General features: G+C 59.0%; 2 protein-coding genes across 3 annotated transcripts in view; both read left to right on the forward strand.

The window, feature by feature from the left end:
- The window catches only part of SPTBN4 (spectrin, beta, non-erythrocytic 4), a 66,254-nt gene extending 49,144 nt beyond the window's left edge, over positions 1–17,110 (forward strand). Inside the window, exons 21-36 of the mRNA XM_012733463.1 lie at positions 1,463–1,687; positions 2,576–2,665; positions 3,601–3,879; positions 3,980–4,110; positions 4,876–5,080; positions 5,492–5,872; positions 6,870–7,114; positions 9,360–9,498; positions 9,585–9,669; positions 9,965–10,161; positions 10,710–11,341; positions 12,213–12,282; positions 12,865–13,157; positions 14,269–14,442; positions 14,591–14,633; positions 16,040–17,110. Of these exons, the coding sequence (XP_012588917.1) occupies positions 1,463–1,687; positions 2,576–2,665; positions 3,601–3,879; positions 3,980–4,110; positions 4,876–5,080; positions 5,492–5,872; positions 6,870–7,114; positions 9,360–9,498; positions 9,585–9,669; positions 9,965–10,161; positions 10,710–11,341; positions 12,213–12,282; positions 12,865–13,157; positions 14,269–14,442; positions 14,591–14,633; positions 16,040–16,204 (3,354 nt within the window). The 3' untranslated portion in view covers positions 16,205–17,110. The remainder of the gene's footprint in view (positions 1–1,462; positions 1,688–2,575; positions 2,666–3,600; positions 3,880–3,979; positions 4,111–4,875; positions 5,081–5,491; positions 5,873–6,869; positions 7,115–9,359; positions 9,499–9,584; positions 9,670–9,964; positions 10,162–10,709; positions 11,342–12,212; positions 12,283–12,864; positions 13,158–14,268; positions 14,443–14,590; positions 14,634–16,039) is intronic.
- Positions 17,111–17,466: 356 nt separating this feature from the next.
- SHKBP1 (SH3KBP1 binding protein 1) lies at positions 17,467–27,046 on the forward strand. Of its 2 annotated transcripts, none has more exons than XM_004694130.2 (18): positions 17,467–17,595; positions 17,814–17,867; positions 17,964–18,009; positions 18,121–18,194; positions 18,462–18,520; positions 18,741–18,821; positions 20,017–20,178; positions 20,254–20,344; positions 20,429–20,619; positions 21,455–21,570; positions 22,236–22,323; positions 22,410–22,526; positions 23,348–23,518; positions 24,013–24,168; positions 24,410–24,506; positions 25,308–25,486; positions 25,742–25,856; positions 25,969–27,046. In XM_004694130.2, exons 1-18 carry the CDS (start codon positions 17,510–17,512, stop codon positions 26,189–26,191), a joined length of 2,106 nt encoding a protein of 701 aa, XP_004694187.1. In that variant the 5' UTR covers positions 17,467–17,509; the 3' UTR covers positions 26,192–27,046. The 2 variants fall into 2 exon arrangements, with proteins under 2 accessions (XP_004694187.1, XP_012589265.1); XM_012733811.1 differs by having other exon boundaries at positions 25,745–25,856.
- The last annotated feature ends 881 nt before the right edge of the window (positions 27,047–27,927 follow it).

Genomic DNA, 27,927 nt, shown 5'->3' on the forward strand with positions numbered 1-27,927 from the left:
ACGTGTTTGGGCAAATATCTCTGCCACAGTGAATATCCTTGGGCAAACAGTTTCATGCAGATGTGCCAGTTATTTAAGATATATTCCTAGAAAAAGTGCAAATTCTGGGTCAATGTGATGCACATTTGCATTTGGCTTGAAACTGCCAAACTGCTTTCCAAAGGGCTTCATCAGTTCACGCCACCATCCACAGTAACTGTGTGGCTCCCTGAGTCTTGGCCAGCACCAGGGATTACCGATTTTTATATTTTTGGCAGTATGATGAACAGAAAAGGATACTTTGTTGTAACTGGTGTCTTCCTACTTATCATTGAAACTGGGCATTTCTCATAGGCTTATTTCTCTTGCCTGGTCGCAATGAATGCTTCTTTCCGTGGCAGGACAGGCTTTTTCTTTGCTGATGTGATTCACCTGTGCCTTGAGCAAGGTGCACCTGAAGGCCTGTTATATGCCATACCCTGTTGCAGGCCCTTGGATATACAGCCACGAACTGCCACAATCTCTGCCCTCAGGAAGCTTATGTTCTAGAAGCGGGAGGCTGGTCAACCCACAAGTAAAGACAGCTCTCTGATAGTGATAAAAGCAAGCGGGAGTAAAGGAATTCTTCATTAAAGAGACTGTCTCCTCGCCTTAATACATATTAACTAGTTTGTTTTTTTTTTAGCTTGTCGTTTGCCTACTAACTACATCTAGAACTTTTTGTTGACGCAACCGATTTTTAAAATGTGGTCAAATTTAGACCTTTTCCTTTGTGGTTGTTATGCATGGGAAGACTCTCTTAAGATTATAAAAGCTTCTGCCCAGGTCTTCTTCTGGGGCTGTGTGGATTTACTTACCCCATTTAAGTCTACATCCATCTGGAATTGTTTTCAGCATAAAGAGCAACAGAGGGATCCAGCTGAATTGGTTAGCCAGCTAGCCTGTGATCATTCATTGAAAAATCCATTTTTTTCCTGGAGACGTGAAACAGCACCTATGAAATAGATTAATTCTCTTGTGTATTGGGTGTGGCTCGCACTTTCTACCCTATGGCACACCAACTGTTTAACTCACTCTTGCCCTGTATTTATGACATCTGGCCGGGCTGGCTGGGTGGGCGAATGGCCTAACTTCTCTGAGCCTCAGTTTCCCCCTTCATCGGGGACACCGCAGATCCTGGAGGGTTGCTCTTGAGAATTAAGGAATGAACGGACCACTTCAGCCCAGGGGTGGGGGAAACCTCTTGGAGAAGGTAGTAGCTGATCTGAAATCTGATTGACAGTGAAGAGCCGGACAGGTCAAGGTCCTGAGGCGGAAGCTAGTGTGAGCTGCAAGATCTGAGAGGCGGGCAGCCCGGGGACGCGGCTGAGCCCGGGAAGAGTGGCCACCGCCGGAGGGATGTGCTGCCCCAGCCGGTCGGGAGAGCGGCGGCCGGGCGGGGAGGGAGCGCGGGGCCCCGCTGACCCTGCCGCTGTTCCCGCAGTCTATGGAGTCGCAGGTGGAGGAGTGGTACCGCGAGGTGGGAGAGTTGCAGGCGCAGACGGCGGCTCTGCCGCTGGAGCCGGCGAGCAAGGAGCTGGTGGGCGAGCGGCAGAACGCGGTGGGCGAGCGCCTGGTGCGCCTGCTCGAGCCGCTGCAGGAGCGTCGCCGCCTGCTGCTCGCCTCCAAGGAGCTGCACCAGGTGGCGCACGACCTGGACGACGAGCTGGTGAGGAGACGCGGGCCTGGGGCGGGGGCTGGACCAGGGTGGGCGTGGGGCGGGGGCTGCGACTGCGAGGCCAGAGGGGGCGGGAGGGTGGGCTGGGGGCGGCGGCAGGAGGGTGCAACTCTGGCAGCCTCCTGGCGGAGGGCTGAGAAACCTCCCGGCTCACAGACTCAGTCTCAGACCCAGTCGTGTACCTCCACTTCTTCCCGCCCTCACTTCCACATTCATGCGCTCACTTTCAGTCGCTCATTGACTTCAGGAAGTCGATTTGCTGATTTAGTCGTTGACTCATCCGTTATCCCTTATTTCACTCCTTTATTAAGTTATTACTCATTTATGCACTCAAGCTCTCATCCGTTCTTTTCCTCCTCAGTCACTCTGTGGTTTGCTCATTGTTCCATCCACTTATTTATTTGCTCACTCACTTGGTCATTCTGGACCCAGCCCTCTGCTAGGGGGGTCCTGGGGTCACAGGGTGACCGTGGCAGACCCTGTCCCAGCCCAGAGAGTCTAAAGGGGGAAACAGACTTGTCCCAGACAGTGACAGCCCAAGGAAATTGGGGCTGTGATAAGGAAGAGGAAGCGACCCTGGGAGCCAGGGGAGGCAGCTGACCACGGTCTGAGGTCAGGGAGGGCGTCCTGGACGAGGGGGCGTCTGAGCTGAGACATGAAGCAGGAGTACAGGAAGGGATTTCCAGGAAGTGAGACCCGCATGTGCAAAGGCCAGATGCAAGCATGAGCCTGGCTCAGATGTGGGGGCAGGACAGAGCACGTCCAGAGAGGAGGCCCAAGGTGTGAACAAGGAGAAGACCTTGGATACCGTGCAGGTGCTGACAGATTGGGGTCCTGGGGTGCATTCTCCCCTTGACCTGCTCCTTGTGTCCTCTCCAGGCATGGGTCCAGGAGCGGCTGCCGCTGGCCATGCAGACGGAGCGAGGCAGTGGTCTGCAGGCTGTCCAGCAGTACATCAAAAAGAACCAGGTGACCTATGCAGCTAGCAAGGCATTCTGTCATACACTTTGGACTAATTCAGTTAGATCTCAACCTCAAAAAAATGAAAAAGCAACCAGGTGAACAGAACCAGGTGAGGGAGTGGGTGAGAGCACCTTGGATGCCAGTGACAGAAAGATCAAGGTGCTTAAAGCCAAGAAGGGAAGGATTGGCTCTTAGACCCGAAAGGACTGGACAGCAGGTACAGATGCAGCCAGGTGCTTCCAACAGCTGTCCCGATTGCCCCCGCAGCCCCTTCCCTCGGTAGCTTCATCTCAGGCTGACTCTCGCCTCCTGGTGGTACAAGACCCCCAACAGGCTCCAGTGTCTAGCAGCAAAACTAACACCGTTTCTCTCAATAACTTGAGCAGCGGCTCATATTGCCTCAGCTGTGTCGCCCTTCAGCCCCTGAACTGCTCACAGTGGCCTGGGGTTTGCCTGCTCTCACGGCCTGGTGCGGGTTAAGGGCCCACCCCTGGGGCCCGCAGCTGGGCATGCACGGTGCACCCAGGGGCGTGTACTCCCAAGATGTCTGCACGTCTTGCGTGTGAATGACACCCCAGCGGCCCCGAGCAGCCGGAGTCTCCGGCCCGTGGCCCAGCCACGGAGGTGCTGTGTCACCCAGCGTTGGGTTCAGAGCAGAGCTGCAGCCTGTGACCTTCGATTCCTGACTCCTGCCCCCTTGCTCGCTGCTTGCTCCCACCAGCTGCTTGCTGTTGGGCCAAGCCCTTTGCCTCTCTGGGCCTGTGCCCCGACCTGCAGCGTGGGGGTACAATGAGTAATGGAAAGATTCTGACATGCTACCTGGCAGGTGAGGACTGTTTGTTCGTTTGCTCGCTGGGCCTTGCCAGTGGCGGAAGCACACAAGGTCTCTCCAGGCTTCCGAACACGGTTTCCCCACCCACACCCGTCTTTGCTGCCCGCAGGGCCTGCGGCGAGAAATCCAGGCTCACGGGCCGCGCCTGGAGGAGGTGCTGGAGCGTGCAGGCGCCCTGGCCTCTCTGCGCAGCCCAGAGGCCGAGGCGGTGCGGCAGGGCCAGGAACAGCTGCAGAGCGCCTGGACCGGCCTGCGGGAGGCGGCCGAGAGGCGGCAGCAGGTGCTGGACGCCGCCTTCCAGGTGGAACAGTACTACTTCGATGTGGCGGAGGTGGAGGCCTGGCTGGGCGAGCAGGAGCTGCTCATGATGAGTGAGGATAAGGGCAAGGTACGCCCGGGCTGCGGGTGTGAGGGGCCTGGGGGCACCGGATGGGTCCGGCCGAGCGGGCCGGGCTGCCGCAGCCTCACCGTGGGCTGTGTGCTTCCAGGACGAGCAGAGCACCCTGCAGCTGCTCAAGAAGCACCTGCAGTTGGAGCAGGGCGTGGAGAATTACGAGGAGAGCATCGCCCAGCTCTCGCGCCAGTGCCGAGCTCTGCTGGAAATGGGGCACCCAGACAGGTGGGCTGTCGGGGGACCCTGGGCCAGGCAGGGAGAGCGACGGGGAGGTGGGGCTGGGGTGGCGTCCGCCTTAGGCGTGGATATGGCAGCATCTGAAGCTTCACCGATGGAGGAGGGACTGGGTCAGAATAGGAGATGGGATGGGAGGGGCCCCCTTTGCCATTTCCTGGAGCCCTGGGGTTTTGGGGAGCTGTTGGGGTTGGATTAGAAAGGGGGGGCAGGACCCTAGATGTGCGGGAGGCAGGAAGTAAGCACACAGGGCAGGTTCCTCTTCTGCCCACGGACGGGGAGGACAGAAAAGCCTGGGTGCCGTGACGGGGCCTGGTCGGGGGCCCTCTTTACCCCAGACCGTATGCGGCCTCTCTGGGGTCCAGAGTTGGGGCCACGTCTGGGTGGTTTGGGCCAGGGGGAAGCTCTGAAAGGGCATCCGGAGCCAGACTCCTGACTCTGGGGGCCTGCAGGCTGGGGCTGCACCTGGCTGGGGACCCACATCAGGAGTCTGGTGCCCCACCCTGGAGGAGCAGGCACGGCACCTGAGAGAAAGGCCCGAGCAGCTTGTAGAGCTTAGAGAAGCTGAGGTTCCGGGCAGGGCACTGAGTGGCCACTGCTGGGCTGACCGGATCCAGCCTTGAGGAGCGCGGTCCGCCAGAGGCCCGCTGGGACTCAAGTCTGCCTGGAGGGGCTGCCCTGCCCTGAGAGCAGAGGGCCCGGCTCTGGCCTCGAGGCCTCGGGGGCTCCAGCCCTGCCGCTCCCTGTCCCCCTCAGCGAGCAGATCAGCCGGCGGCAGTCTCAGGTGGACCGGCTGTACGTGGCGCTGAAGGAGCTGGGTGAGGAGCGCAGGGTGAGTCTGGAGCAGCAGTACTGGCTGTACCAGCTCAGCCGCCAGGTGGACGAGCTGGAGCACTGGATCGCGGAGAAAGAGGTGGTGGCCGGCTCGCCTGAACTCGGCCAGGACTTTGAGCACGTCACGGTGAGCATCCTTGGTCGGCATAGTAGCCTCAGCGAGCCCTGCCTGTGCTGCTGATGGCCTCTGGGCCTCAGTTTTCCCGGCCATAGTGTGAGGATAATCGTAGAACCCCCGCGTGGAGGCCGTCCCGGAGGCTAGGCGAATCCGTGAAGCTGCAGCACTTCGGGCAGGCCCCACACAGTGGGCGTCAGCTGTTAGGCTCCTGCTGTTTTCTGACTTCCATCATGGCTGTTACTGTGATGGCGGCTGCGTCGGTTACTCTGCGCCGGTTGGCATTGATAGCATGGCTGTGCCTCTTCCCTGCCAGCGGTAGTACCCCGGGGGCAGCGCCGTGCTGACCTCTCACCCCGATCGGTGGCAGCAGGGGCACGTCGCTCCTTTGCCCATGCTCTGTCCCCTGCTTCCCGGCGGCAGGTGCTGCAGGAGAAATTCTCAGAGTTTGCCAGCGAGACCGGCACCGCGGGCCGCGAGCGGCTGGCGGCCGTGAACCAGATGGTGGACGAGCTCATCGACTGCGGCCACGCGGCGGCGGCCACCATGGCGGAGTGGAAGGACAGCCTGAACGAGGCCTGGGCCGAGCTGCTGGAGCTGATGGGCACCCGCGGCCAGCTGCTGGCCGCCTCTCGGGAGCTGCACAAGTTCTTCAGCGATGCCCGGGAGCTTCAGGGGCAGATCGAGGAGAAGCGGCGGCGGCTGCCCCGCCTGACCGCCCCCCCTGAGCCGAGACCCAGCGCCAGCTCCATGCAACGGACGCTGCGCGCCTTTGAACACGACCTGCAGCTCCTTGTGTCCCAGGTGGGGCGCCGGCGGCCAGGAGCGGTGGGAGGGAGGGAGGGGAGGAGGGAGGACAAGGTAGTCGAGGGGCGTGGGCAGGTGGGCCAAGAGGTAAAGCAGGCCCACATCCTCTCGGGCAGAGAGAAACGGGCCACAGAACAGAGAATCGAGACACTAGGGCAGAGCACAGGCCTTGGTTGCCTGATGCGCGGCAAGGCGGCAGGCAGAAGAAAGTGGTAGTTGAGCGGTAGAAATGTGACCGTGTCTTCCGTAGAGAAGGGCCAGGGACTCTAGAAACTACCAGGCGCGTCATTCGCAGCCCCGACAGGTTGCTGAGGGGCGAGGAGAAGTGCGGCGTGGGGCAGGCAGCCAGGAGACAGCCTCTGCCAGAGATGGCGTCGTTTGCATAAAGAAAATCCACGGGTGTGGATTTAATGGACATAGAGGTCAGACCGCGCAGCTGACGGGAGTGGGAGCAGGAGCCAAGAAACCCGGCGCGAGTGCAAGGGTGGGCCTCAGAGCTCAGACCGCGGCAGGAAACGGGGTTGCGGGTCCCGGCAGAGGACGCCGGACGCAGGGCGAGATCGTGAGGGCTGCCGGTGGCCTGAAAGGGTTGTGCGGCTCGCGCCCAAAGAAGTCAGCTGCTCAAGGCCATAGGGTGAGCAGCGGGTCTGAGGACCCAATGGCAGGAGCTTGGCAAAAGGCGAAAAGCTTATTCGGAAGGAAGCTGGGCGGAGATAGCGGGTCCAGGAAAAACTGAGTAAAACTCACTGGGAGCGTCCCACAGACACAGGGGTGGAAGGAGGTTTCCGGAAGGCTGTCAGAGAGGCCTGGCCCGAGGTAGAGGTGGGCCCAGGAGAACTAGAGCTCTGAGACCAAAAGAAATCGGGCAGCGGAGAGGGGGGGAGCCCTGTGTGCGTTGGGCCCAGGAGGGCCAGGCCCTGTGCACCTCTGGGCTCCACCAGCCCGCAGAGCCTGCCCCGTGGAGGGCTGGTGCTCGACCTGGTATGCCCCCCAGGTCCGCCAGCTGCAGGAGGGGGCAGCCCAGCTGCGGACGGTGTACGCGGGCGAGCACGCAGAGGCCATTGCCAGCCGGGAGCAGGAGGTGCTGCAGGGCTGGAAGGAGCTGCTGGCCGCCTGTGAGGACGCCCGCCTGCACGTCAGCTCCACGGCCGACGCCCTGCGCTTCCACAGCCAGGCCCGGGACCTGCTCTCCTGGATGGACGGCATCGCCGGCCAGATTGGGGCGGCTGACAAACCCAGGTGCCCTCATCCCACCTCCGGCCCCTACCTGCCTCTGGGCAGCGCCCTCGGCCCGCACCACTGTGTGGCAGGCCCTGCTGTAAATGCTTGTGTGTGTGGCTCAGCGGGGGGCATCTCCTGCCCTCAGTCCTTCCCAGGTGCCCCCCTGTGGGGTTGAAACCAGGGCAGGGATGGGGAGCAGCAGGGCTTTAGGGTGGCTTAGCCGGGTAGGCGCTGACGTAGGGCTGGCGGAACGTCTGAGGTGCGTGTCTGGGAGAAGCCTGCGCCGCCATTGGGAGCCGCGTCCTTTCTCGCAGGGCCTGAGACTCTCTTGCCAGAACTTCCGCACCCAGCTGCAGATGAGGAAAGAGAGTGGGGGGCTGCTGTGGGTGTTTTTAGGGACTAGACCTGCCCTCACGTAGCGTTGCTTCTGTGACTGTGAGGCCTGGACCCCATCTTCACTTACCCAAGGAAAATTTCCTGCATGCCTACTGTGTGTCAGGTGGGGAGCAAGGCCAAGTTCTCAGTGACTGACACAGCTTACATTCGAGGGTGGAGACAGGCCATGCATAGCAAACAAACACCTAATACTACTTCAGATAGTAATAAGTCCTCTGAAGAAAAATAAAGCAAGGGAAGGGGACAAGGCCTCTCTGGGGAGATGACGTTTGAGTGGAGCCCTGAACGACATGATGGTGAGGTGGGTGAGGTCTTGGGGAAGGGTTTTGTAGACAGCGGGATCAGCAGGTGCAAACTACTACCTGAGGTAGGTAGTAGTTTGGCTCCTTTGAGGAAGAGCTAGCCAGTGACTGTGGCTGGATGGAGTGCGTATGTGAGGTTAGCGAGGTGATAGGAGGTTAGCGAGGTGATAGGATGCCTTTGGGGGGGTTTGCCTCTTCTCTGCCCTGTGGGAAACTGTCTGTAGCGGACAGAGGTGGAAGAAGCAGGTAGACCAGTTACGGCCCCTCAGCTCGAACACATGTGAGAGGTGATGGCAGCTTAGTTCACTGCAGTGTTACAGAGATGAGAAGTGTTTGGTTTTAGAGTTAAGAAAAAGTCTGTTGAGAAAATTTCAAAAACGCACAGAAGTAGCAGCAGCAGCAGCATGGTGAACACACACACGCAAATCCAGCGACCATCCCGCGAGGCCAGCACGTGGGACACATCATCTCTGCGTTCCCCTAAAGCCCCTCTGTCCCTTGTCGAGTTGTTTCAAAACAGATCTCGGGCTTCCTATCATGGCGCAGGGTATGTTTTAAAGTCTCAGAGGTCCCTTCTCAACTGATGCATTAGCTCCCAGAAAACCTGAGGGGCAGCAGAGTCCCTGTGAAACGTGGGTATTTACTGAGATGAATGGAGCCTTGCAGGGCAGGCCACGGTGGGAGGCGGGAGGGGAGTCGGTAAGGCTGTTCCAGGTGTCTCGCGTCTTCTGCAGCAGCCTCACATCCGGGACCCTTCAGCTGGGACTTGTGAAGTGCTGCAAAGTCACTTGCCCGCTGGGCCCTCCAGAACTCTGGAGTTTGTTTTGGACCCGTGGGGTGAGCACAGGGCTGTCGGGTAGTGATCCTGCAGAAGCCGCCAGAGCAAACAGAACGGAGGGTTTGCTCATGACCACCTTCAAAGGGGAAAAAGAAAGGAGTGCAGACTCGTTTGAGTGAGTCAGTTTATTGAGCCCAGAGTACCCCAAACACCATCTACATCCTCTACATATACTTACTGGTAAACACAGGGCGCTGTTTGACATTCCTTTTTTTGTAGTAAATCTGCAGGTTATGGTGTTGGCCATACAGGGCCACGCCTCTCCGTCCAGAGTGGCCACGTGTTATTTATTTATTTTTTACATCATTCTTCATTTTGTGCATTTTTCCCTCTGTTGTAATCCCCATGGACTTCCCGCAACCAGTTCACCCGTGCCCAGACTGGCCACATTTTAAGTGCTCAGCTGCCATGCAGGTCTAGCAGCGCCACAGTAGACAGCACAGCCTTCGATGAATCTGGCCACCAGCTGAACCTAGAGAGGCATAAGTGGAGAAAACGAGAACTGGATTTTAAAATCCTAGGTTAGGACCACTGACGTGTGCCACTCTGGCACCCGGAGAACGCTGAACTCCGGGGACGCCCTTGCGTTCAGAACTGGGCGACAGGACACGGCTGTCCTGAGGTGCCGTGAACCTCAGCCCCAGGGGTTTGCGCTCCCAGCCGCTGCATACATGGGGTGGGCCAGGGAGGCTGCCCTGGGCTCAGATCCCGGCCGGTGCCCATCTAGGGACGTGTCGTCCGTGGAGGTGCTCATGAACTACCACCAGGGCCTGAAGACGGAGCTGGAGGTGCGGGTGCCCGAGCTGACAGCCTGCCAGGAGCTGGGGCGCTCTCTGCTGCTCAACAAGAGCGCCATGGCTGAAGAGGTGGGGAGGGGCAGGGGTTCTCCTCCACCTCCCGGGCCCTTGGGGTGAGCTACCCTGACACTTCTCCCACCACCCGCCACCCCCAGATCCAAGCACAGCTGGACAAGCTGGGGGCCAGGAAGGAGGAGGTGTCGGACAAGTGGGACCGCCACTGGGAGTGGCTGCAGCAGAGTGAGTGGGGCCCCGGGGCGGGGCTCAGGGACACCAGCAAGTCTGCAAAGACCCAGAGGGTTGTGGCCCTCGGGGGTGGCCGAGGGGGCTAATTGCTGTTGAATCTCTGGTGACACACCGAGGGCGGAAGCTGGTGCCGTCAGAAATAGCCCCAGCCCCTCATTCCTGCAGAGGCCATAGTGGTCAGGGCTGATGGGAGAAGCCAGGGGTGTGTGTGTGTGCGGTGTCAGAGAAAACACCCACACCCCATGGAGGGCCCCAGGTATCCCAGCACCTCGCCTGCATGTCCCCTCAGTGCTGGAGGTGCACCAGTTTGCCCAAGAGGCAGTGGTGGCCGATGCCTGGCTGACGGCCCAGGAGCCGCTTCTGCAGAGCCGGGAGCTGGGCAGCAGCGTGGACGAGGTGGAGCAGCTTATCCGACGGCACGAGGCCTTCCGCAAAGCCGCTGCAGCCTGGGAAGAGAGGTTCAGCTCCCTGCGGCGCCTGACCACGGTCAGCACCCCAAATCCCGCCCCAGCGCCCCTCCCGGAAGCCCCGTCCCATCCCTCTATAGCAGACAGGTGCACCAAGACTTGGTGCTCTGCGCTGTGTTGAGGCCCCAGATAGACCCTCTCTGAGCTCCCAGTCCCGGGCTGGGGGAGTAAGGGCACCTGGGGGGGTCGAGGGGGGGCGCTGGAGCCACAATACTTGTTCTGGCCTGAGAGAGTCTGAGCTGGCACTGGAGGAATGAGGTGCAGAGACCGTAATAGAAAGTCTTAAGGTCCCAGTTGGTGGAGACATGAAGGACGGAAGAGATGGGGATCAGAAGGCAGGTAGAGAAAGCCACCGTTTAGACACCAGTAAAAGTAAAAAACCCGACTAGGTTTTGGCAAGAGAATATAGGAATTAGGTTCCCAGCAGAGAGCAAAGTGTGGACACAGGCCTGGACAACCTTGCTTTTCACTAATAAACTCGGTGCTGAGACAGACCAGTCGCAGCTGCCCTTCCTGCCGCCCCTGCCCCTCACCCGGTAATGCCCGCTCTCACCCCATCATCCCCAGATCGAGAAACTCAAAGCAGAACAGAGCAAGCAGCCGCCCACCCCGCTGCTGGGGCGCAAGTTCTTTGGAGATCCCACGGAACTGGCGGCCAAGGCGGCGCCCCTGCTGCGGCCGGCCGGCTACGAGAGGGGCTTGGAGCCCCTGGCCCGCCGGGCCTCGGACACGCTGTCGGCCGAGGTGCGGACCCGGGTGGGGTACGTGCGCCAGGAGCTCAAGCCCGAGCGCCTCCAGCCGCGTATCGATCGGCTGCCGGAGGTCCCGGGGAGGGTGGAGCCCACCGCCCCGCCGGCCGCACCCGAGGACGCAGCGGATAACCCCGGGGCCCCCGGCGTCCCCGCGGCGGCGGCGGAGCAAGTCCGGCCGCGGGCGGAGCGCCAGGAGGCGGCGGACCGCGCGGAGGAGCTGCCCAGGAGGCGTCGGCCAGATCGGCAGGAATCGGCAGATCAACCCGAGGAGACTGCGCGGAGGCGGAGGTCCGAGCGGCAGGAGTCAGGGGAGCACGACGTGGCACACAGCCTGACGCTGGGCCGCTACGAGCAGATGGAGCGGCGGCGGGAGCGGCGGGAGCGGAGACTGGAGCGGCAGGAGTCCAGCGAGCAGGAGACGCCCACCAGAGGGGACCTGGCCAAGGGGTGAGTGCCATGGGGCCAGGAAGTGGGAGAAGCATGGCTGTAGATCTCCGAGAGGCCGCCGGGAGCAGCGTCTAGGGCACCGAGTTCTGGCCTGGCATTGGCCTCACGTGGCACCAGGTCTCCCCTGGGCTAATACTGGAACCATCACCCCCTGATTGGAGAGAAAGCCCTTTATCACAGCCTCCACTTTACACGCTGATGGCTGTTGTCATCTCTGCCCTACCGTGGGGCAACCGAAGCCCCGCCGGGGAAGGCGTCAGTTTGGGTGAAGCTGGCTCCATCCACTACGCTGGGATTCCTGAGTTAAGGAGAGTTTTGGACAGGTGGCCCCAATCAGCTATGTCCCCAGAAAGAGATCTTTGGTCAAATACTTTTCATAGACAGTGTCTTCTTGACCCGTTTTAAATTTCTTGTTTCATGAATGTTTGCCTACTGCCACGGATACCGGGTGGTGGAGCCAGCCTCAGCCTGCCTTCACGGGACTTACAGTCCAGTGGCAGAAAGGGACATGTCACCGCACAGTGAAAGCCCAGAATGGTCAGGGTTGGGTTGGGGAAATTCCAGGGGATTTTGGGGCTCAGGATGGGCTCGGAAAAGGCAACACTATGTTCAAAGGCTTCAGACACCAGTTTGCATTTTGCTGCCTCAACTCAAAGGGGAGAGGGGTTCCGTCCTCTCTCCAGCAGGCATGAGCCAAGCACCGGTGGCATGTAAGGCCAACTCCTGAGCGAGGCCACTGCAGGGATGGACATGGCAGCCTGGCATCGCAAGCTAAGAGGTGGAGGCTCCTCCAGGCAGCCATGCTGGTTCTGGGAGAAAGCACCCCAGTTCTACCAGGTCTTTGTGTGCTTCCCCCCCACCCCCACCCCAGGAAGGCAACCCTGGCTGACATTGTGGAGCAGCTGCAGGAGAAAGAGGCAGGCCCAGGGCTCCCTGCTGGGGTAAGTTGAGCCTCAGGATGGGGTGGGTGGGTTGTGGAGACCCCTCTCTGAAGAGCAGAAGTCAGGACCCCAGAAGCACTGGTGCCTGATCCTGGTATCACCGTCCCCTTACTTATGAAGCCTGCAGACAGACATTCTGAAGGGATAGAGAGGGCCACCAGATGAACCCCTACAATCCTGAGAGTTCTCCCTTACAAATTTTGAGGTTACAGGGCCCAGGAAACCCTGCCCTTCCATACACACAAACCCCAGTTGCCCCACATCTGTCCTGGGCTTTTATTTCTCCAGATTTCCTCAGAATCGCATTACAGAGTTCAGATTCCTCCTACAGACAGCTCCACCTACCTGTGCCCCGGCCTCCCTAAGTCTAGTCCCTTCTCCCCAAGATGGACAGGGAGTCCAAATTTAGGGACCCTCACTCCCAAGACCGGTGGGGTCCCTAAGAATTGGGCCTCTAGCCCTCCCAAACAAAATTGATGGCCCTACAGGCAGGTGGGACCCCCAGACCCGTGAGTTCCCCCAGACAGATGACCCCCACGTCCCCCTATGGACAGCACCCCTCTTCCCCCTCCCTTCACACAGCCGTCGCTGCCTCAGCCTCGCGAGCTTCCCCCCGGCCGCCTGCCCAACGGGCTTGAGCCGCTCGAGCGGACACCTCGGCCAGACCGGCCGCGGGCACGGGACCGGCCCAAGCCGCGACGGCGGCCGCGGCCGCGAGAGGGTGGTGAGGGCGGGGGAAGCCGGCGCTCGCGCTCCGCCCCGGCCCAGGGCGGCTCCGCCCCCGCGCCTCCGCCTCCGCCCACTCATACAGTGCAGCACGAGGGCTTCCTGCTGCGCAAGCGCGAGCTCGACGCTAACCGCAAGTCGTCCAACCGGTGAGCGCGTGGGCGGGGCTTTGGAAGGCGGGTCCCAAACTCAAAGTGTCTAACGAGCGAATAGTGGGCTTTGAGGAGGCGAGGAGGGGGTGGGGTTAAGCTTCAGGGCGTCCAATTGGTGGCGGGGGAAGGCGGGGCCTGAAGAGGGGGCGGGGCTTACGTTCTAGGACCGACGGCGGAGCTGGGGTCCGAGATAAGTGCGTCCAATGGGTGAGCGGACCGAGTTTCCAAGGGGGCAGAACGTGAGGGAAATGTTCCAAACTTGAGTAAATCACGAGCCCACCTCCCGAGCTGGTCTAGAGGGTTCCAGTGTTTGTACGGTGGAGCTTAGAGACACCGTCCAACCTATGAGTGCGGTGGGGCCAACCTGGATGTTTCAAACCGGGAGAGGGTCTGAAAGGAAGGAACCCCAACGGGGAGAGGCTGGGGGGGGCGGTGTGGAGGGCACCGCCTAAGTTCCCAAGGGGGCCCTTATGGTGATGTGCCTTCTCTGGGAGTCCAGCTCCCTGTTGCCCAACCCCTTTGTGTCCAACTGAGAGGCCGGATCTGGGGGGAGCCAAAAGGGGAAAGCTGGCATACCTGTGCGGTGAGACCTGGCCCCAGGATGGGAAGTGGGCAAGGGAAGTTGAGATTTTGCCCCTGGGCTCTGGAAGCGTTAGGCCAAGGTGGGAATAAACAGGGGCGCCTGGGTGCATTTTGCTCATGAGACTCCCTCGATCAGGGCTTGGTGACTGGGGTGATGGGGATACCTCACTGTAGGCAATAGACCAGTAGATCTCCTTCAGGAGGTTTCGAAGGGTTAGGGAGTAGAGCGCGAGACATACAAGCAAGGGTTCTGAGGGACCGCTGAAGGCTTTCCTTTACGAAATTATGAGACTGGATAAGGAAAGGCACCCCCAGCAGTGGGCAGCCTTGAGATTGAGAGAGTTCGAGTCCCCCACCCCACCCCACCCCAGTTTGGGAACAGCCACCAGGAAGAGCACTTCAGGCATATATCCCCACGAAGGCAAAGGTAGGGAGGCTCAGACATATTCAGCCCTTGAGGGTATTAATGAAGCATATCCAGGCAGAGTTCTGTGGCTCTGTCTTGAGTCCCCTCTCGTCACCCCAGGTCATGGGTGAGCCTTTACTGCGTGCTCAGCAAGGGAGAGCTGGGTTTCTACAAGGACTCCAAGGGCCCAGCATCTGGGGGCACTCATGGCGGGGAGCCACTGCTCAGCCTGCACAAGGCCACCAGCGAGGTGGCTAGTGACTACAAGAAAAAGAAGCATGTCTTCAAACTCCAGTGAGCCCCCCCACAGTGGTCTAAGGGAGGGGTCCCAGGGGCATCTTCCCCATCCTGGCCATACCCTGTTCCCCTAAAGGACAGATGTTGGATGGGTGGGTTGGGCCCCTGAACCACATCCCCCAAGTCTTGTGTCACCCTCCTACAGGACCCAGGATGGCAGCGAATTTTTGCTCCAGGCTAAAGATGAGGTGAGATATAGTCTTCCTTCATCTTCATGTGGCCCCTTTTTTTTTTTTCTTTTCCTTTTTAAGGATTAATTTATTTTTGCACAGAACCGGGGTACAGGCCACGGTGCACGGGGGGGTTGTGTGTGTGAGAGGATTCACCAGAGACAGAGTGGGGAGCAGAACAGGAGAATACACTGCTGAGGGGAGCACTGGGGAGGCAGAAGGGGTCTGCTTGTGCCACGTGAGTCAGCTCCCTGGAAGGGATCGAACTCATGCTGCTGTGGCTTGGGGATAGCTCCATAGTGCTGTCTTAACCCGTGGCCTTCATGTGGCCATTTGGAATGACCCAACTGGCTGACTCTAGGCAGCGAGCGGTGGGCTGTGCATGAGAGGGGAAGCACAATCAGAGTTCCCTTCACGCTGCTGATGGAAAGCCCATGGGCAGTGAGAGTTCAGAGGAAGTTCCTAACCTTGCTGGGTGGCAGGAGGGAAGCATGGAGGGTGGAGGACTCCCTGGAAGCCAGAAAGATCTAACCTTCTTACCTTGACCTCTGAGGTGAGAGTGGAAAGAGGAGGGAACCTGCCTTAAAAAATAAAGGGATGATGCAGAATGAGGGAACTCCAAGGTCAGAGCTCCAAGGGCACAGAACTGTGGAGGCGTAACTGTGCAGGGGAGGCTCCCAGGGGCTGCATCTCGGGGGGCTTTGAGGGCCCGTCTGAGGAGGCCAGAGTCTAGGGCACTGGGAGCCACTGCAGGCTGTTGAGCCAGGTAATGGTGAGCAGGGAGATTGGAGCGGCAGAGTGGAAGCACCGCCAGGGCAGACACCCAAGTGGGAGAGCAATGGGCTGGACATTGGGGAGTGAGGAAGAGGAAGGCGAGATGGGGAGATGGCACTGGGGCTGGGGCTCAGGGCAGAGATGAGGGGAGGAGGTGCAGGTGTGGGGGTGACTGGAAAGATACTGAAAACCCCACCACTTGCTATCTCGTTCATCCTCACAAGAGGCTGTCGCGTAGGCTTGGTTTTCTTCGTGTTTCCCTTCATTCAGCCTTAAAATGGAAAATAAGTCTTCCACTATAGAGTTATTGTGATCATGTAATAAATGGATACAGGCAGCACTCAGACTAAGGCCTACTAAATGCCAGTGCTGTGGGTGTTGCTGATAGCACCACTGCTCTTGGTGGTTGTATGTCTCTAGTGGGGATTCAGCATAACCCTACGGCACAGGATTAAACGATCCAAAAGCTGATCCACCAAAGTGCTTAGAATAGACCTTTCGGTGCTGTGTAAGTCAGAATTCTCATCACCATCATCACCCCACTTAATAGATGAGGAAACTGAGGTTCAGAGAGGGCAGTCTGATTGCGGACTCACTGGGTGCCCAGCCTTCTCCCTTCCAAACGTGGACTGTGCCCTTTCTCTCTCCAGGAGGAGATGAATGGCTGGCTAGAGGCTGTGGCTGCCTCGGTGGGGGAGCACGCAGAGATTGCCCGCTGGGGACAGACACTACCCACCACATCGTCCACAGATGAAGGCAACCCCAAGCGAGAGGCCGGGGAGCGGGAGCGCAGAGCCAGCGGCCGCCGGAAGTGACTTCCCACCCCCAGGGCCTGAGACATCTTATCTTTCTCCCTGCCCTTCCTCTCCGCACTGTGGGCACAAAGACACTTTCTCTTTGGCAGGGGCGTGGATGTCCCTTGTTTCAGCAACACTGCGGATGCGCCATGACGGGCACTGGAAAGGAGGGGACTTCTCCTGCACCCCAAGAAGGGGTGGGGAGATTGCTGCCCCTATAGCCATATCTCGGCCCCTTCCCGCTCGCCACCCCCCACCCCAGGTGCTGGGGCTCCATTATTTTTATGCAATAACTGAGCTTGGTGGAGGGGCGGGTAAGGGGCCAGTTGAGCCAAGCCCCCTGCCCCAAACCCCAGATCCTACCCCAAGAAGCTGGGGTGGTGGGGGCGATAGTTCTGCCCCCCTCTCCGCCCTAGGGATGGGCAAGGGGGCGCTGGTGAGGTCCCCTGGACCATCCAGGGTGCTAGGGGGTGGGGAGGGGACGCCCCTTCCTCGCCTTTACCTCACTTCCAATGCTGCCTTGATCTCTGTCTGGGAAGAGGGAGTGAAGGGGCCCTAACCCCCACACTCCACCGCCTCAGAGCCATGCGGTTAATTCCTGACTTAGTTTATTTTTGCAAAACGTCGACCTCCTCCTCCCCCGCCCCGCATCCGCGAAGGCTTTTAATGGGAGGGGCGTCAAAGCTCAAAACTGTCTTCCTCTCTCCTCCCCCCTCCAGTTGTAAAAGCCTCTTCTTGAGGGGAGGGGCGAGGGGAAGCCCTCCCCCTGCATGCTTCTGGCTGGAGCACCTCCCTGAGGAGTGGGGGAACCGGGTTGCAGGCAGCCCCATCGCCTGGAGAAGCCGCTGGGGCCCCAGGGGCGTGGGGCGGTGTGGCAGGCGCACACTGTATGTACCTATAATAAATCCTTTGGCTTTGACGGTCTACGCTGGTTTGTTCGCTTTTCATGGGATGTATGTGGGAGGATTGGCGAAGAGCTCGTGGCTGCAGAAAACATAAACATGTCCTCTTTAGCCTGGACTAATTTCGGGGCCTGAACACTTGCCCCGCGACAAAGATGCCATTCCTAAAACAGAAACCCCAGAGGGATGGAGGAATGTTACGCCTCTTTACTAAACTTCCCCAAACGAGCCACAGGTCCGCCCCGTCCAGGACAGGAAAGGCGGGCCCCTTTAAAGAGGTGGGGCTTTTAACTGCGACGGATGGACGCACTGCCCAATCGTCGGAAGCTCCGGCGGTCTCTAGCCAATAGCCACACGGCGGGGGCGGGTCCCGGTTGCACACCCGGAAGCCGGTGCGGGCCGGCCGGCTCGCCCGGGGGTCATGGCAGCTGTAGTGCCTGCCGCTGAGGGGGTCCCGGGACGGGGACCTCCCGGGGAAGTGATTCATCTGAATGTGGGAGGCAAGAGGTGAGTGTGTGAGGCCCTTGAGACCCCACCCTTGGGGGCAGGGAGAGGGCTGGGCGACCCCGCCTCTCGCGGAGGAAATCCCTGTCCATCAAGAGTTGCTCCGCCCCCTGCTGGAGGCGCGAGAGCCAGGAATTGCCCCGGGAGAAAGGAATTCCTGGGGTTGGGCGCCGCGCTCCCCACCCTCGGGCACCTCGCGTCAGCTCACTTTCCCCCGTCAGATTCAGTACCTCGCGCCAGACCCTCACTTGGATCCCAGACTCCTTCTTCTCCAGGTGATTGGGAAGGCGGGACGGGGGTGGGGGGAGACCTAACCCCGGCTCCACCCGCACCCCAGCCCGTGACACCTGTTTTGTGTCCCCTCCCTCCAGTCTTCTGAGCGGACGTATCTCGACGCTGAAAGATGAGACCGGAGCAGTGAGTAGAGCAAGATCTGAAGTGGGGGTGGGGGTGGGGGGTGTGCAGTAGGTGGGACAGAACCCGGCTCCGCCTTGCTCTTTGCCCCATCCATCTTCTGTCCCCCGGCAGATCTTCATCGACAGGGACCCCACCGTCTTCGCCCCCATCCTCAACTTCCTGCGCACCAAAGAATTGGACCCCAGGTTGGCATGCAGGATAAAGGGGAGCTTAGCCCTTGCCAAGTCTCTTCTCTCCGGTCTTCTTCACTTTCACTCCATTCTATTGGCGTTCTCTTTGAGAACCTTGATCATATTTAAGTTGTGTCCTAGAATTCCCCACACTCATATTTCCACCACCATATCATCCTTGGAATCTGGACTCATCAAAACTCACAGTTTTGAAAACTTTATCTTCAAAATTCTCTGCTCATTCAGGCTCCCCAAACCTAACCACTAATCAATTTTCCACAGAGGTGTCCATGGTTCCAGCCTCCTCCATGAAGCCCAGTTCTATGGGCTCACTCCTCTGGGTAAGTGGGGACCCCCTCAGCACCTTCATGGCATAGAAAACCAGTAGTCTAGTGATCCTCCCTCGCCCCTGTCCCTCCCAAAGGAAGGTTGGGTTAGAGCTGAGCGCACTGGATTTGGTCCTGAAGCTAAGTGGTGACATTCCGTGGCGAAAGAGATGGGGAGGGGGAAAGAATCTGCCTTCGTACCCCAAGTTTCAACTATAGAGTTCTTCTGCCTCAGTTCGTCTTCTGCAGCTGCGGGAAGAATTGGATCGGTCTTCCTGTGGAAACGTCCTCTTCAATGGTTACCTACCTCCACCAGGTGGGCATACTCTTGGTTGTGAGGAAGGTCGAGTAAGGACTACATTTCCCATAAGGCTGCGTCCTCCCTTAGGGTCTTTGAACCCTGAGACACTATGGGAGTTGTAGTTCCATATCCCATGCCTAACCTGATGCTTGGAAAACAGCATTCCCAGGAGGCAGTGGGCCAGGGAACTCTCCTTGAAGGGAGAGGCATGCCCCCAGGCCCCATCTGAGTTGGAGTCCTGGTTTAATTTCCTTGTGGATGGGTGTCCTTTACATGGAGGGGATAAATACTAAAGGTACTTACTGATTATAATCCACGTGGGACCTTAGAACAGTCCATCACATTGTCCCCAGTGTTTCAGGGGACTGGCGTCCACTAGGTTTGGTGGGGAGATTCAATTCATGGCTTTATTTCTTTAATCCCGGTCAGTACCTACTACCTTCATGAAATCTGCCAAATAGGAAGAGCTATGGTCCTATTTTCTTTTTTTAATTCTTTAACATGTTCATTACATCATTCTTAACCTTTGTACAATGTATGGTTTCCCGGTGAAATTCCCACCCCCGACTCACCCAGGCACCATCACCACAGTCCCCTGTGCCCCCTCACCCCCTCCCCCCTCCTCCCCGAGAGAGTGCTTCTGATCTATAGTTCATGCTCCTGTTGTCTTAATTTAGTTTTACCTCATTAAAAAATCACTTTAAATAGAAGTTTTACATCACTGCCTTTATACCATAAATACAAAGTAAATGAGAAAAGGAAGCCCAGCAGTAACTATTATTAAACTCTTCTAAATACCCCACATGCTGCAGCAGACCTCTCCTGTCTCCCCGCTGCTCCCCTCAGCAGTAGACTTCGTCAGTCCGCCTCTTCTCCCCACTCTGTCCCTGGTGAATCCGCTCACCCCGACTCTTTTGACCTTCCCTCGTTCTTCTACAAAATAAAATAAATATTAACAAAAATTTTAAAAAGAGGGAAGATTAGCAAATATACTGCAGTTTTCTTCTGCGATCGCCTCAAAGAAATGGAAAAGGGAGAAACACATGGTGTGTGATTCGGGGTCCGTTGATGTGGGTCCCGGCATCTCCTGAAGTCTTTCCGTCGGGACACGGCACCTGGCACATCTGTACCTGGCTTATTTTAAGTGCTTGCTTCATGGAAGCTACTAGAATGGTGACAACTGTCACTCTGTCCCTTCTCCCTACCGCAGTGTTCCCAGTGAAGCGGCGAAACCGCCACAGCCTGGTGGGCCCCCAGCAGGCAGGAGCCCGCCCAGCTCCTGTTCGGAGGAGCAACACAATGCCCCCTCACCTGGGCCATGCAGGGCTGCTGGGCCGAATGCTGGACGAGAAGGCGCCTCCCTCCCCTTCGGGTACGTCTCTGCCTCCAGGGAGGCGGGGGCACCATAGCCCCACGCCCGGCCCTGAAGCCTGCTCTTCCCCCCAAGGGCTACCCGAGGAGCCGGGGATGGTGCGTCTGGTGTGTGGACACCACGACTGGATCGCCGTGGCCTACACCCAGTTCCTCGTCTGCTACAGGTGCTCAGGGGGCAGGGGCCGGGGGACTCCGCGCCCTACGGAGAGGGGGCCTTTGGGGGCGAGGGCTCATGGTGTCCCCTGCAGGTTGAAGGAAGCCTCTGGCTGGCAGCTGGTATTCTCCAGTCCCCGCCTGGACTGGCCCATCGAGCGACTGGCGCTCACAGCCCGGGTGCTTGGGGGTGCCCTGGGGGAGCATGACAAGATGGTGGCCGCAGCCACAGGCAGCGAGATCCTGCTGTGGGCTCTGCAGGCAGAAGGCGGTGGCTCTGAGATAGGTATGTCATCCCCTGGCCAGAACCCGAGCCCCCCAGAATCCTGCTGTAACTGGTGATGCATTAAAATAACCCACCCTTGGGTCTCGCTGGTGGCGCAGGGGGTGAAGTCTCAACACTGTGAAGCTGGCGGCAGCCACTGCAGCACGAGTTCGATCCCCAGCCAGGGAGTGACCCCCAGGGCACAGCAGACCTCTCCTGTGTTCCTGCTGCTCCCTTCAGCAGTGGGTTTCCGTAGATCTGCCTGTCCTGCTCCCCACTGTGCCTGGTGAATCCTCTCATCCCCCATACTCTGGCCTGCACCCCAGCTCTTCTATACATTCATAAATAAATCTTTACTAAAAACAAAATTAAATAACCCACCCCCTAAAATTCTCAAACCTGTAAGAATTGTTTGCATTATTAAGATGCTCCAACCCACTAGAATTCATGGGCTTGGTAGAAAAATGCACCCACATACAATTCTTTGCTCCAGCAGAATTCACTGCATTTTCCATCTCTGTACTGTTAGGATTTCCCCGTCAGAACCCAGAGCTGGTGAGAATCTGCATTCCCTGTAGACTTGTGCAGCTAATTCTTCCCTAACACCCCAGTTCTTGTGAGGCTCCTCTGGCATCCCTCGAGTTCTTGCCTTGGTGACAGTCTCATCGTGTTTCATCCCACTAGAGTCCCCCACACTGCAGACATCACCCCACTGTCATCCTCCAAAACCCCTGCCTGCCTCCGCCCTGTGAAGACTCCATGGCCCAGCTGAACCCTCTGCCCTGTGGAGTTTTCCTGCCCTCTCCTTCTCCCCCACGAAGCGGGGTGCTGGCTGAGGGATCCCCGCCCATTGCAGGAGCCTTCCGCCTGGAGGTGCCCGTGGAGGCCTTATTCTTCGTTGGAAATCAGCTCATTGCCACGAGCCACACGGGGCGCATCGGGGTGTGGAACGCCGTCACCAAGCACTGGCAGGTCAGAGCGGTCCACCCGGGGCCCAGACAACAGGGACTCGGGGTGGGCTTCCGGGCCCCACCCAACCCGGGGTGCCCTAGAGGCTGGGGAAGTATGTGCTAAGTGTAAGGCGCATCAGGGAGGCCTTCCTGGAAGGAGGCGGCCAAGCTGAGCGAAGGATGGGTGGGTTTGGGAAAGGAACAGAGAGGATTCTCCAGGCCCTGGATGGGGGAGCAGGAGAGGGGAGGAGAGGTTCGCCGGAGTCCGTGTACACATCTGCTGTTCTCTCTACACCCACCCAAAGGTGGGTGTCCAAAGTGTAAAACAAAAACAAAATACCTACAGTACTGTCCTCCCTGAACAGTGTGAGCGTTTGGGAGACAGTGACAGATACGGGAGAGAAAGAGACAGAGACAGCGGAAGTAGACATGGAAACAGGAAGTCAGAGAGAGGCCATGGGGGTGGGCGGAGAACAGGCCGAATGCCTGGTGGGTGGCTCGAACCGAGAAACTGACGTCAGGAAGGTCCAGATCAGGAGACAGAAACACAAACCGAGGCCTTCTGAGGCAGAGCGGCTGATGGCTGAGGGGAGGGGGCCTGGATGCTGGTGGGCACTGGCCTGGGAGGAGCGGGCAGGCCACAGGGCAGGACAGGGGGGGACGCCGCCGCCTGCCCTGCCCCGCCAGGTCCAGGAGGTGCAGCCCATCACCAGTTACGACGCAGCAGGCTCCTTCCTCCTCCTGGGTTGCAACAACGGCTCCATCTACTACGTGGGTGAGCAGCAGCCCGCCCCCCGATGCCCAGGAGCCACCCTGGGAAGGGCACCTTGGCAAACCTGCCCACCCTTCACACCCACCCAGATGTGCAGAAGTTTCCCCTGCGCATGAAAGACAATGACCTCCTTGTCAGCGAGCTCTACAGAGACCCAGCAGAAGACGGGGTCACTGCCCTCAGCGTCTACCTCACCCCTAAGACCAGTAAGCTACAGCCCGGCCTCCCCTTCGGCCATCAGTGGCCAGCCACAGCCCCCCGCCCCTGTTTCCCCACCATGTGACCAGTGGGATTTGGTGGGATGTATGGTGGCATACGTCCAGCTCTCATTCAGTCATTCAACAAACAGTCAGCAACCACTGCTTACACTAACACTGTTCATACCCAGACTCTAGAGCGCGGGCGGGGTGGGGGCAGGGAAGGTGTTTCTCTCCCGAGTCTGCAGTTGGGGCGAGCACAGCCCACAGCCGCATGTTTAATGCGGGCAAAGCTGATTTTCATTAATTCACATTCCATGAATTCCACCGCTTTCAGGTGTACCGGCTAGTGATTTTTTAGTAGATTAACAACTTTCGCAACCATCATCTTGACTTCATTGTGGAGCACTTTCATCACCCCAAAGGTTTCCTTTGCGCTCCTGGACACTTGCCTCCGGTCCAGGCGTCCCTTAGAAGTGACAGGGCGCGTCCCCGTGCCCCCGCCGGCTGTCCGCTCTCCTGGCTTTCTGATTCCACCTCTCTGCGTGCCCGACTGGCTCACTCCCCTCCCTGTCCTTGGGTTCTTGTCGCTCTCTCTGTTTCTCCATTTCCCTTTCTTTTTTTTGTCTCTGCACGTTCCTGCATTTCTCCCCTTCCAGCTCATCTCCCCTTCGTTTCTCTCTGGTTGCCGCTTTCTCGGATCTGCCCCTTCGTCTCCACAGCCCCGACCTCGCTGTCTGTCCTTCCCCTCTCCGCCTGACACCAGCTCTGCTCTGCCTCGTGTCCGGGCCCACTGCGACCCTGCCGCTCTCTTCCCCTGCGCCCCCCAGGTGACAGTGGGAACTGGATCGAGATTGCCTACGGCACCAGCTCTGGGGGGGTGCGTGTCATCGTGCAGCACCCTGAGACCGTGGGCTCGGGGCCCCAGCTCTTCCAGACCTTCACCGTGCACCGCAGTCCTGTCACCAAGATCATGCTATCAGAGAAACACCTCATCTCAGGTGGGCCTCGGCCTGCAGCGGGGTGACTCTGGGGGTCACCACGCCAGGTGGCTGAGTCCCCCTGGGGGGCGGAGTGGGGGAGAGGATTTTGACCTGGGGGTCCCATAGCCCCTCAGACTCTGAAAGGGACCAGTCTGGGGGAGAGTGAATTTGTGGGAAAGGGGAGAATCCATCGGTTCAACAGGCTTTTATTGAGCACTTACTGTGTGCCAGGCATGGGGTATTGGGCGGTGTGGGGCATGATGGGGCGCTCGCGGAGTGCCCTTGGCTGCATGTGGGGCCACACTGTGGGGATGGGAGCGCGGCGTCCGGGGAGGCGGGGGGTGGGGGGGCGGACAGTGCAGAGGGTGAGGCGAGAGCAGGCTCTGGGCAATCTGGAGGCTGTGCCAGCAGGAGAGTCTGGGCAAGAGAGAGTTACGGAAAGGGAAGGACTCGAGGCCTGAATCCTGACCGGCGGAGGGGCAGGGGCCTGACCTCGGCCCCCTGCTCCTCAGTCTGTGCCGACAACAACCACGTGAGGACGTGGTCCGTGACGCGCTTCCGGGGCATGATCTCCACGCAGCCTGGCTCCACGCCGCTCGCCTCCTTCAAGATCCTGGCCCTGGAGTCGGCCGACGGGCACGGCGGCTGCAGCGCTGGCAATGACATCGGTGCCTCGTGGCCTCCGCCCCAGACCCTGCCCGCCCCCGCCGGCCTCCTGTGTACCCTCCCTGACCTCTGCAGACCTCTGTTCATGTCCAGCCCCTATTGCATTTCTGCGAACTGCCACTCGACTCAGAATCCCCTCACTCCTGCTTGCCTGCCTCCCCAGCCCCCGGGACCCCACTCAGCTCCACGGAGGCCCCAGGAGGGACCCGGCTGACCCTGACGCTCCTCCCCCGCTCCCCCCAGGCCCCTACGGTGAGCGGGATGACCAGCAGGTGTTCATTCAGAAGGTGGTGCCGAGCGCCAGCCAGCTCTTCGTGCGTCTCTCATCCACTGGACATAGGTGAGGGTGCTCACGTCAAACGGGCGAGTCCGAGGAGAAGCGACAGGAGGGTGGGTCCCTGAGACCAGAAGGGGCTCTCAGCCAAGGGGTGTTGAAGGAGCGAAGGCTGGGGAGGACCTCGGGGGCTGGAGATTTCAAGATGGGGCGCAATTGGGTGGGCGTGGGCAGGCGGCACAGGGGGACAGGCAGAGGGGCCTGGGTGGGGCTGGGAGCAGGGAGCTGGGCCACGGGGCTGGGGGCCAGGCACGGTGGTCAGGGTGGGGGGCTCAGACAGAGGGTCAGGGGGGCTCGGAGGCACAGGGAGCGCTAAGCGCCTGCAGGGGGCCTTGTTCCCGCCCGGCGGGCGGCTGGCAGCGGGCGGGCAGCTGGCGGGTCTGCTGGAGGGCGGCACTCTGGACGCAGGCGAGAGGATACATGGAAAGAAGCGAGGGCAGGGTGTGCCTGGCTGAGGGGCACCTGTGCAAAGCTGGGACTGGCCAAAGGGGCCCCGTACGTCCACGTGGTGTCTTGGGGCTCGAGTACAGAACCGGAAACGGGGCTGTTGGGCAGAGCCCTGTGCAGAGCTGGGACCGCTGGGTGAGGGAGGGCTGGAGGTTGGAGGGGGACCCCTGGCCCGGGGTCAGATGGGGAGGGTGGAGGGGTGCTGTGGGGAGCTGGTGGACCCACCTTGGGGAGGGAGCCCTCCCGCCTCCCGAGGCTGCAGCGGGAAGATAAGCTTGGGGTGCTCACTGGGGGGCTGGGGGCTGCGGTGGGGGGTGTGGACCAGAGTGACCGGGCAGCCTGGTGACGCCCCGCCCCCAGGGTGTGCTCGGTGCGCTCCGTGGACGGCTCACCCACCACCGCCTTCACCGTGCTCGAGTGCGAGGCCTCGCGGCGCCTTGGCTCCCGGCCCCGGCGCTACCTGCTCACCGGCCAGGCCAACGGCAGCCTGGCCATGTGGGACCTGACCACCGCCATGGACGGCCTCGGCCAGGCCCCTGGTACCCGCTCGTGCCCGCGCCCCGCCCCGCCTCCTTCACTGTGATCTTGCCCCCATGCCCTTGCCCGCCTGCCGGCCGGCCACCCACCCTCAGCACCACCCGCCGCCTGCAGCCACCCGCCCTCGCAGCCCCTCTCAGCTTTGGGCGCTCGTGGCCCGCGACCTCTGCCACTTTTCTTCTATCTCCACCCTCGACGTTTGCCCTTGGTCCTGTGAGGCGCATCTCACGCCCCTGACCCCTCTTCCCTGACCCCAGCAGGCGGCCTGACTGAAGCAGAGCTGATGGAGCAACTGGAACAATGTGAGCTTGCCCCACTGGCCTCCTTTCGGGGTGCCCCCCCAAGCCCGTCCCCCCGAACTTCCTTCACCAGGTAGGCGCAACTCACCCTTCTGTGCAGTGGGGCGGCAGGGACAGGCATGGCAGCCTGGGGGCGGGTGTGGCCTGCTTCTCCGTGGCCTGCACTGACCAGCCCGTCCCTGCAGTCTGTCTGGCAACACTGGCCTGTGCAGCCGCCGTGGGAGCCCCAGCCCGCCCCAGGCTGAAGCCCGGCGCCGCGGGGGAGGCAGCTTCGTGGAACGCTGCCAGGAGCTAGTACGGAGTGGCCCGGAGCCCCGAAGGCCACCAACACCAGCCCCCCGACCCTCCGCAGGGTTTGGGACTCCTCTAGTGCCCCCTAAGATGAAGCTCAATGAAACTTCCTTCTGAACACAGCTGCCTTTGGAGACGAGGCCAGGTCTCTTCTGAGAGAGACCTCTGCCCGTGCGAGCCCTGGAGTCAGGACCAGGGCCACCTCGGAGTGCCATTGTTACGAGGGCCCCGCTGGTCCCCTCATCTGGAGCCAGCGTCACCCTCCCCTAATAAAATTGTTACTGCCAGCAGCTTGCTTACATTCTTAGAGGGTTCAGAGACACCCAAGGAGAGGGTGGCAGAGATGTGGGGCCCAGGGGGCTTCTTGACTGTCGATTCAAGAACACCTGGCTTAAACAAAGTACAGTGTATGGCTTCAGGATAGGCTAGATCCAGGCCTCCTAGCCCTCATCCAGATGTCTTTCCATCCTTTGGCTTAATTTTCTCTGGGCTGCATTAGTCTCACATTTTCCCTTCTCTGTGCCAAGATGACTCCAGGTGGCTTCTTAGCATTTTCCCCCTCTCTAGTAGCAGCAAAAAGTCAATGATTCTCTTTCGCTTGAATTAAGTCTGGTTATCCCTGACCTAATCGCTGTGGCCGGTGTGCTGGAGGGCTCAATTGTTCCTCTCTGGGCCATGTGCCCCAAGTCAGGAGGTGAGTGCAGCCCCATGTGGACAGACTTGAAGAAGTGTCTCGGAGTCGGAGTAGCTACCACCGGTAGGCTTGAAAAGTCACTGGTTTTGGAACATGGGAGTGTTCTAGAATGTCTATGAATCTTCATCAATAGGCACGAATACACGACAGGATGGCAGAAGCAGGTGTCATGTAGGTCCTGATGTCTACCCCAAAACTTACCTCCACAAACACCTTGCCCACCTTGCCCTGGCTCTCAGACTTTTCCCCCCTTTCCTTCCCACACCGGAGAAGGTATGTGAGACACCCAGACATGTTTTGTTCTATTAAAAAACAAATAAGGGAAACGCCTCGGGAAAATATTCTGCCTCTTTTCGTTGACCCAGTGAAGAAGAGACAAAGTAGACCAGGCTAGGGGTAAGGGATTTTAGAACAGTCTATTTCTAGAATCTCCAAGTTTCTCAGTGACAGAGGGGTTTGATGGTGGGGAGTTTGGAATACAGACATTCTAGAATGCGACTGGGTGAACAACTTGTATTCTGTCGAGCATATCAGAGATTCCAGACAAGTTTCTCACAAAAAGGCTTGAAAAGTCACTGGTTTTGGGACATGGGAGTGTTCTAGAATGTCCACCAATAGGAATATTTTCTCATTTGGAGTTCTGAGGATTAGAGGGCATAGCAAGGAACTGGATCACTAGGCTATCTAGAGCATGTTCTGGAGGGTCAGTTCTAGATTCCTAGGGGATTTATTTGCATTCTAAGAGATCCATAATGGCAGGAATTCAGCGTTGTCAGAGAATCTAGAATATAAATATACCTACCAGATGAGTAATTCTAAAACCTGGGTGTTCTGGAATGTTTGGACTTCTCAAATTCTACAAGTTTTGGGAGGGTGTGTGGGAATTTATATGTTAGGAAGTCTAGAGCTTAGGTAGATTTGGGATGTCATGGAACCTAGAACATGGGGATATTTTGTAATGCTTGAGATCTACAACATTGTGATTCATTTTCCCATGCCAGAAAATCCAGAACACTTGCGTTTCTGGAAAACTGGTGAGTTTTGGATTGAGAATGAGTGAATGTCAGAAAAAAATCTAGAAGAATCTAGGAGAAATTTGTTAAGACCAGGGTTGAAACCAAGTGTGAACCCACAGTGGGAGGAAGCTTCTGGAATGCCG

This window comes from Condylura cristata, unplaced genomic scaffold (assembly GCF_000260355.1).
Source record: "Condylura cristata isolate star-nosed mole 26May11 unplaced genomic scaffold, ConCri1.0 scaffold00041, whole genome shotgun sequence".
Classification (NCBI taxonomy): domain Eukaryota; kingdom Metazoa; phylum Chordata; class Mammalia; order Eulipotyphla; family Talpidae; genus Condylura; species Condylura cristata.